Source organism: Chamaea fasciata, unplaced genomic scaffold, assembly GCF_029207755.1.
Source record: "Chamaea fasciata isolate MVZ Bird 193981 ecotype frontalis unplaced genomic scaffold, bChaFas1.0.hap1 SCAF_3, whole genome shotgun sequence".
Lineage (NCBI taxonomy): Eukaryota > Metazoa > Chordata > Aves > Passeriformes > Sylviidae > Chamaea > Chamaea fasciata.
The window spans coordinates 22,538,030-22,547,656 of NW_027094088.1; the positions used below are offsets into that span (position 1 = coordinate 22,538,030).

The 9,627-nt window shown below is 45.8% G+C and overlaps 1 protein-coding gene across 1 annotated transcript; it reads left to right on the forward strand.

The window, feature by feature from the left end:
• The first annotated feature begins 471 nt into the window (after nt 1-471).
• Nucleotides 472-9,092, forward strand: SLC30A1 (solute carrier family 30 member 1). The gene is made up of 2 exons (XM_066178327.1): nt 472-1,268; nt 4,720-9,092. Exons 1-2 carry the CDS (start codon nt 638-640, stop codon nt 5,628-5,630), a joined length of 1,542 nt encoding a protein of 513 aa, XP_066034424.1. The 5' UTR covers nt 472-637; the 3' UTR covers nt 5,631-9,092.
• Nucleotides 9,093-9,627: the final 535 nt, after the last annotated feature.

A 9,627-nucleotide genomic window follows, 5' to 3' on the forward strand; every position in this document is an offset into this window, starting at 1 on the left:
TCACAGAAGAAGCGCAAATCCCACCCGAAATCCCCGCTCAGGACGCGTGACGTCACAGAGCCCCTCACGCCGGGCCCCGCCCCCGCGGCCCGCAAGGGGGAGCCCCGCCCCCGGGCGCGCGCCGGGCCGGGGCCGTGTGAAGCGCACCTTTTGCACGAGTCCCGCTCGCCGCGGGCGGGGCCTGCGGGGGCGGGGCGGGAGGGGAAAGCCGGCGGGATGAGCCAATGGGAGTCCGTCGTTCCTCGGCGCGTCACGCCTGACCCCGCCCATTCCCCGTTTCGGGCGCGGGCGGGCGGACCGGGGCGGCCGCGGCTCGCTGGGCGTTACCGGGCGGGGGCGGGGCCCCGCTGTCGCGAGGGCGCGCGAGCCAATGGCGAGCGGGGCCGCGCGCGGGGGCGGGAGGGCACGGCCGGCCGGGCGGGGCGGGCCGGCCAATGGGGCGACGGCGGGGGCGTGGCCGAGGCGGCGCTCGGGTTCCGTGTGAAAAGAGTGAGGGGGCTCGGGTGCAAAGTTTGCTCGCCCGGCGCCTGCGGAGGGAGCGGCGGCAGCGCGGGGGGAGCGGAGCGGAGCGGCCGCCCTAAGGCTCGGGGCTCCGACCGCTCGCCGCGCTCCTCGCGCCCCCGCCGGGGCAGCCGCGATGTGCGGGGGGATGGCGCAGGGTCCGGGCGGGCCGCGGTGCTGGCAGAACCGGCGGGCGCGGCTGCTGTGCATGCTGGCGCTCACCTTCCTGTTCTTCGTGGTGGAGGTGGCGGTGAGCCGCGTCACGTCGTCGCTGGCCATGCTCTCCGACTCCTTCCACATGCTCTCCGACGTGATGGCCCTGGTCGTGGCGCTGGTGGCCGTGCGCTTCGCCCAGCGCACCCGCGCCACCAAGAAGAACACGTTCGGGTGGGTGCGGGCCGAGGTGATGGGCGCCCTCGTCAACGCCGTGTTCCTCACCGCCCTCTGCTTCACCATCCTGCTGGAGGCCATCGAGCGCTTCACGGAGCCCCACGAGATCCAGCAGCCTCTGGTGGTCATCGCTGTGGGGGTGGCGGGGCTCATCATCAACCTGCTGGGGCTCTGCCTCTTCAACCACCACGGCGTCGGGGGCCACGGGCACGCCCACGGCCACGGGCACTCGCACGGCGGCCGGCAGCAGCACCCCCGCGGCGGCCCCAAGGCCGAGCAGCCGCCCGGGGACGGGGAGGCTGCGCTGCACCGCGAGGAGACCAGCACCTTGGTGGAGAACTGCAGCAGCTCCAACGGAGTCGGCCAGGAGAAGCTGGGTAAGCCCCGCGGGCGAGCGCCGCTGCCCCATCCACGCGTGGAAAATCGGGAGGGATCCTTTCCCCGAGTGGGAGGGTGGCGGTGCTGGTCCCACCTGGTCGGCGGGGTCTGTCAGGGCTCTGTGAGGACTATCTGTCCCCACTCCTGGGAAAGAGGCGAGAAACTTTCTTAGCGGCTCTTTGGGCACATGGCTGTCGCACCTTTCCCTCACGCCTTTCCTTCGGATGCTCTAAGCTGCATGTTTGTCTTGCAGACAAGTCAGAGTGTAAAAGAGTCTTAGCGATAAAGCAGTTTGCCCTGGGATAAAAGTTGGTTCTGCAAGGGAAGGCACATGACAAGCGTTTCTTGCCTAGCGACACGAGCTGTCACAAGACGCCCTCCTAATGCCATCCGAACTGGCTGCACATCAAATGGAGCGCGGCTCAGTGCCTCGGTCCCGGCAGCTGGATTGCTCCATTGGGTCAGTTATCAGCTACCTGGGAAGCTACTCTTCGTCTAAACCAAACATACTGAAGTCTATTCCACTGCAATAACGTTGTGCTTCTTCATAGCATCAGTATTTATAGGAAGAAGTCTTGGAAATTGCCAGTCAGAACTGTGGAAGCCGGAATGTGGCACCATGCTCATGTCGGGGCACATGTGTGGTGTCTTGGAATATTTTTTCTTTAGCTTTCCAAAGCATGTGCTTTCCCACTCACCTGCACACATACATACGTTAAAATCTTCCCTTCCCAGCTGTGGTTAAACAGTTTTGTGGGTAGGAATTTTTGGGTTATTTTTTAATGGATCCAGAAGCCAGGATAGTTCATTTTGAAGCTGCTTGGTCGAAGCCAAGTACTGCGTGCAAGTATTGGAGTGAAAGGTGCGTGTGATTGCCATTTCTCTGTTCCTGGGACATTCTTGTCACCAGAAGGAATGGACTTCAGGCTTTGGAACCATTTTCTCTCCTTCAGTTTCAGGGTGACACTATCAGACCATTGTTGTAGCTTAAAGGGAGCTTTCATTGATAGGAGTGAACTTCGCTACAGTTTCAGGTTTTCTTAGGTCAGAGGTTCCAATACACCTTTGAGAAACTTCGTTTCGGCTTCTAGTACTCCCTGTTGGCTTTGATAGGTTTTTCAGGAGGATAGGAAAGTTCCTCTGAATATGCTACACCATTTAATATACTTTCTATGTAATAAGCATTTTCTTGTAATAAGACCATGTAATAAGCTCCTAATGTTGGTTTAATTCCAACAAAGGTATTCTAATAATTAGTTTCAAACAATGTAAAATTCTCTTAACCCTTGATCTCATACATATCTTGGCTTGGGAAGTATTCTTTAATGGTGAAAAGTTGGGCTTTTAGCCAAGTTTTGGACTAGTTAGACCAAAAGGTTATAACTTGGATTAAAATGTATATTGTTGTGAGCTAACTTGTCTGGAATGTCTCATGGATGTGCTTCTGGCAACAACAAATAATTTGTTGTGGGTATTTAGGTGGTAATAGGGCATAATTTTGGTCACAGTGAAACTCTGAAATAAGTTTGCATTTCTTTCTGTGCCCTGTCATGATTATATAATGGATGGAGCTATTCATAGTTTGCCTATGGGAAAGTAAGAAGTAAAGGTGATTGGAGGCTTGGGAGAAGATGTAAGATGTAGAGATGAAGACAAAGCTGGTCCTGTGCCTTCATTAGAAATTGCAGAGTAGGGTAGTCCTGATTTCCTAAAGTGGAAGTGAAAAGTAGGCATAGCCTTAAGGGCTAGTCCTTCACAGGCATTTCTGTGCATGCCCTTTATGTAAAAGAATCAGTTTATTGGTACTTTTCACTGAACATATTTCAAATGGACATGTTTTAACCATTTGCCATTAAAAAAAGTTCAAGAGCTTTCTGGAAACTATGTTTCCTGTTACTCACTCTTACAGATAACTGTACTGACTTTTCAGATCTCCATTATTCCAGATTCTCCATTATTCTTTGTGTTTGGTACAAAGTAGAGTGAGCGTTCCTCTTTCCTTGCTGTCATCATGGACCTTGAGGTCCGAACTCTGTAACCTGACATATTTCCCTCTAATATTTGTACTTCTCTGGAAAGTTACAGGTCTCATGTTCCATAACTCCTAGAGGTAGTGTGGAAAATGTAGCTGGAGCTTCAGGGCAGAAGTGTACTGGATGAGGTAATGGGCTGGGGCTTGGAACTCAGCCTTGGTAGGAGCCCACTCCCTCTTCAGAGAGGAGAGGACTTGTGCACACTCTGCAATTGCAGAATTGCAGCCATGAGGGCAGAACAGCAGAAGCTGCACGTCTTATTAGCGTGTTAATGTTTACAAAGGTCTGAACTCAATAACCTCAGAAGCAGTAAGAGCTCCTTGTTTCATTTTGTCGGGCCAGGGCCCAGTGCCTGTTGCATTTCTTTAGCACTGAAAGTATCCAAAGAAGAACTTCTGATGAAAAGCAGAAGGTTAACCATATACAATTCTCTCCAATTTGAACATTGGAAGATGATTTTCTTTCAGAAAGGTTTCTTCTTTGTAACGATGTGTGTATTTATTCCCATGTAGCTGGTTAGCTGTGTTGAAGTGGTAAATATTGCAGTCAGTTGTGACAAAGGAGGGCACTAAAATGTTAATTTATGCACTGTCCATGACATACAACTTTGGACATCAGAAGCTTTATGTCACTTGCATAAAAAATGTAATTTTATTTATTTATTCTGAAATATAAGTAACAGTAGTTCATATCCTCCGGGAGTTTCAATTATAAGTTACACAGGTACACTGCCCTATAGTCAATTCTGCTGGTAAATTCTGCTTTTTAGACCTAAAATTTCAGCTGATTGTATCTCACTGTCCTGCTAACGCCATGCACCATCTTAGAACTTCCTTTTCCTTGAATTCAGAAGCCTCTTGAAAGGCATTGGTAAACCTGAAGAGAAGCTACTAGACAGCTATATTCATCAGCTTTTGAGCTTCTAGCTTCAAATTTTAATACTAAATAGCAATGCAGTCCTATGATTAAAGAGAGATTTTAACAATGTGATCAGTCTGTTGGTGTTTCAAAAGAAGGAACAAATATAACTGAGCTACTTAAACCAGCTTTTTTACATATCCTCTGTAGTTCTGCATTTTGTTTAAGAAACAAGCAGTGAATAAGCAAATGGTTAAACGGTTGGAAAAGGTGAAAGTAGTTTTTCAGCGGAGTAAGTTAAAACATGGTCTTCATTCTTTGCCACTCTTCATATTTAATCTCCATGTCAAAACAGTTGCCTTCTAGATTATTTAGATTACTTATTGGGCAAAGTGAATTTTCCTCAGCCAGAGAAGATGTTGCTAAGTGTGTGGGTTGAGTTGCTTTTTGGTTTCATACTCAGTGTGCCATGCTCACAGTTGGATATAATTTTATAAGGAATTACAGTAACATGTTGTATTATAGCTCATGCCTAATTGTTTCATTGTTTTCTTCTCAGGTGATACGAAAGATGACATGAGTGACGTACAAGTGAATGGGAATGCTGGCCATTATCCTCTGGATGAAGAGGAAGTTGAAGAAGACTCTAGTGCACAACTTAACATGCGTGGAGTTTTTCTGCATGTTTTTGGAGATGCCTTAGGTTCAGTAATTGTGGTAGTGAATGCCTTGCTCTTTTATGGCTTGTGGAATCCATGCCCTGAAGACGGGCCTTGCTTTAATCCATGTGTCAATAATCATTGCATGGAAAATGTTACTTTATCCCAAGCACTTGGCAGAGCTAACAAGTCCGAGCAAGGGAGCGTTACAGTGGCTGGTCCTTGCTGGTTGTTGTATTTAGATCCTGTCCTCTGTTTGATTATGGTCTGTATACTCCTTTACACAACTTACCCGTTACTTAGGGAGTCGGCCCTCATCCTTCTGCAGACTGTTCCCAAACAAATAGACGTCCATTCTTTGAACTCAAAGTTACGTACCCTCGAAGGAGTCGAAGCGATCCATGAATTACACATTTGGCAGCTGGCAGGCAGTCGGATCATTGGCACTGCTCACATCAAGTGTCCTGACCCTTCCACGTACATGATGGTGGCCAAGCGCATCAAAGAGATCTTTCACGATGAAGGGATTCATGCAACTACCATTCAGCCCGAGTTTGCCAGCGTTGGCTCTGAGTCAGGGAGAGGGAAATGCGAGTTGCCTTGCAGGACTCAGTGTGCTTTGAAGCAGTGCTGTGGAACAAGAGAAGATTGTACCGCAAAGAAGACAGAAAAATCCTCGTCACTTAGTATTTCTTGTTCAGAAGTTGTCATTGAATTTCCGAAAACGAGGAGGACTAAGTCAGAGAGCATCCCTTCAGTGAAGCTGGAGGCAAACACCGATCAAAACGAGCAGTTTGAGTCGTCTTTGTAACTCCCTGAAGGGTGCTACCTGAGTTGTGGAGACTTTGTCAACAGCTGTGTTGCAAGAGGAAGAGACAGACGTTTGAGATGCAATTTTGCCAAATAGTGTAATTGCTGAAGTCCTTGTTCTTGTCATATTGCTAAATATAGAATGCTTGTTTTAAAGAATATAATGTCACTGTCATGATACAATGTGTTTGTGTTGACTTTGTTTGACTGAGACAGACAGAAAGTGCACCCATGCTGTAACACTTCAGAAAACCAGTTTCAGCATTTCAGCAGACACTTTTTGCTGTGCTTCAAATTAAGATACTTTTTTTCCAGTAAAAAGGTATTTGAGAAATAAGCTTGTAGGAACTCAATTTGTGTTACAGTTTTCTTGGACCTACTTTTTCCTTTAATATTTGATTTGTAGATATCTTAATATATTGTTTATTTAGAAGCCCTAAGAAAACCAAAGTTCGTGGAACATTTTAAAGTACAACTACTAAAAACTGGAAACCACTTTGCAGTTTCACATATTTTTGTTAAAGCTATATAATAATAAAAAAAATGTAAGGCTTTTCTAAGGAATTTATTGCACAGCATAATTTCAAGACAACATCATGTGATTGTCAGAAATTTTCCCCTGTTCTTCTGGTAAGATAGCAAGGTAATTGAAAACAACAGATGTGAAAGAGTTTTGTTTTTTTCTGTCAGAATGGCAGTTCAAGCACCTGTATACTGCTTGTGATCAAGACATGAGGGTGGTCGATAAAGTAGCACAGACTTTTACATTTTATGGATTTTCTGCTGTTTTCCGTTACTTCCAAGTTGTGTCTGGTCATGAAAGTCTTCAGGGTTTAAAGAACCCTTGGCTCCACAGTGCTCTGAATAAATATTTAGCTGATGCTGAGTTTATTAAGACAAAATAATTAGTTCTGTCCATAAGTGCTCTGTTGGGGAAGGTCTGCCAAGCACTGACGGTGTAATTCCTGCTTCCAAGCACAGACAGCAGCTCCCCAACAAGTAACCTAATGGTGCATTTTGCTTCTAGCTGAGTGTGTCTGTAAACACTTGCAGTGACTTCAGTCCTGGTCCCCCCACCGTGTCCTCAGGACCACTGACTTTTGAGGAAGTGGTGCAAGGAGTTAGATTTCATTCACTGTGTTTCACACTTTGCGATGTTTATGTATCACGTAATTTCACTTACTCAGTATCTGAATGTATGGTTTAAAACCTTGACTCAGTTAGTTGAAAACTGGCTCTAAAGAAGCTGTTACAGTGCGCTGCCAACTTACACCTTAGGAGAGGAAACTGCTCTGTGGACTCTGTGAATTTGGCAGAGACAAGATGAGAGTTGAAAGATAAAACATGCAGGAAACTTAATCTAAACCCCTGGCCCTTTTGATCCACTCTCACATTATGTATGGGAACTAATGTCTTGTGATTAATGGATTGCTCCTGTGTGCAAAACTGGAAAAAAACTCAGATCTTCCATTCTTTGCTCTATGACTCTGGACGTGATAAACACTTTGCCTCAGTTTCCCTGTCTTCAAATGGGGATAATACCTACCTCACAGGGGTGTTGTGAGGCTTAACTATTGTGTGAAGAGCTCTGAGATCTGTTACTGGAAGGCACTGGAAAGAGGATAAGATACTAGATTACCTGGCATTTACAACTTCTACAAATGTATTGCAATACCTAGGCACAACCAGAGGGAACTGAGGATAGTTTTGGCCTTACAAAATTCTTCGATGCTGTGGTTTTCAGGTTTTTAACAGTATTTAAATATAGATTTTTTTTTTAAAAAGAATGTTTTGTTAGCGAAGGGAATGTAGCTGTGCCTCCAGATACAGAACACCTCCCTAGTTTGCATTTCTAATTTGTGTCTTGTGTCATAATTGCTCCTAAATAGTACAAAAAATAGTCCTGCTGCTCATGGGACCTGGATTGGCCCAAGTCCTGTCAGTGGTCTTACCCAAGTTCTCAGCAGAGTGTTGCAGTCAACTCTCGATTATCCATAGGTGGATTTCCAGCGCTGTGCATTAACTGCGCACTCTGCAGAGCCGAGACCAACCCCGTCTCCCGCCACGCTCTGGCCAAGTGCTGTGTGCCAGAGCACGGGGAAGGTGGAGGTGCTGGCTCTGCTTCCAGGGAACCCCATCACAGGCTGCATTGCTGGGCTTCAGCACAGCACTGCCAGGGGTTTGCCCCTTGGCTGCTCGGATGCATCCGCAGGAAGCTCTGGGCTGTGGATGGGTGGGCTCGGCTTTGTGCTGGCTTGGGATGTTGGTGCTATGCAGCCACCAGCATTGCTCACCTTTTTCTGTGTTTATACTTGTTGTATATTCTCATAAACTAACTTAAATGTGTTAATATAGTATTTATATACATTTTTTTTCTGAATTATCTTAACTCTTTTTTCTGTTACCTGTATATGATCTAGAGTTGACTGTTAAATGAGATCTTGTATGAGACTGCATTTGCCGAGTATGCTACCCCTGCTACTATACTACAGAGTATTAACCAAGTAAATTTTGAAATGAACAAAGTAATTTTTTTTTTAATGTGTATCCTTGCTTTCTATGGTAAACTTTCACTAATTATTTTCATCACTAGTTTAAAATTCATCTCAGTCATTAGTATGAATTGTTGAGGTTCTGCCCTATATCATTAATGCACCATAGAACTACTGTTCTTTAGTTTATTTTAAAAAACACCAACAAATCAAACCATGGTAGCACTGAGAAGTCTGATTCCCTTCTCTCCCGTTGCTCTCATAAAAAGAGGGCAACTAGTAAGTCATAACACTTACCATCATTGGTTAATAGTCTCAGTAAATGCATCTGAATAGAGGGAGTTGTAGTCACTAATTCCATTCTAAATGATTTAATTTTTTTTCCCTGTGCCAGAAGTCATATTTTTCTATTTCTGTGTCCATTGCAGGCAATGGCTAGCTAAAATGACAAAAAGCTCTCCTCCTCGTTATTTTAAGTATCAGGACAGGATGCAGAGGTGACAGTGATGATGATGATGATGATGATGGGGGCAGGAGGTGGAGTTGTGTGGCCTCTCTGTCCTGTGCCCTGTTGCATGTGCAGCACTAGCTGGTGTTACCAGGGCCCTCTGGTCTCCTAAGCCCTTGATGGTAAACTCCCTGAAAGCATGGAGTGAGGTCTGGGTGGTGGCTGTGCTGCAGCAGGAACACAATTTCTCCATTCTGACTGTACGAGACCTGACTGTAGCCTGCTAGCTTGTGAAATAGCTCGATTTTTTTTTTTTTTAACTTGATCTGTCTGGCGTTATATAGACTTGATTTGTTCTGAAGATCAGAGTTTAAGAATACTGAGAGCATTCAAAAGCACCGCACAGTCTCTATTTTTTTTTTTCCACAAAGCATGAAACTAGTGAATCTCATGTAAGTGAACACTGCAGTGGTGGGGAGCTAATTGTATTGTGTATCACATTCCTGAATTTTTAAAATAAAAACAATTATGGAACACTGGTTTTAAGGAAAAAGAAGTTTGTACTTCAGTGTCTAGATTGTTTAGCCTTCTGATTAAATGTGTCAGAGATGTACCAAACATCAGTGGATGAAATATTTTACCCTTGCTACATGTCTCATCCAGGAACATGCTATCATGGAATCACTTCCTAGATTATATCTGCACCTAAGGTGCAGTGCAGAACTGATTCAGTGAACTAGCCACAGTATCATCAGGTCTTCCTTTTTAGCAGAGTAAATTGTTTCTGTGGAACCCCTAGTAATTGTAGCTCATTTGCTTTCAACACCCGGTGTGGGCTTTGGTAATATCTGTAGTTGCCACATCGCAGTGGTGTGGTATGGACAGACACAGAGTTAGGTAAAAGAACCAGCCCCAACTTGTGACTCCCCAAAAGTCATGGCAAGGGCTCAGTCCTGAAAATTTCTGTATTCTTAAATAGTTTAATTGGGCTGACGAGTACTTACTTGCACGCCAGGAATTACTTGTGGGAGTGAGTCCAAAGCTTCTGCCAGTGTTAG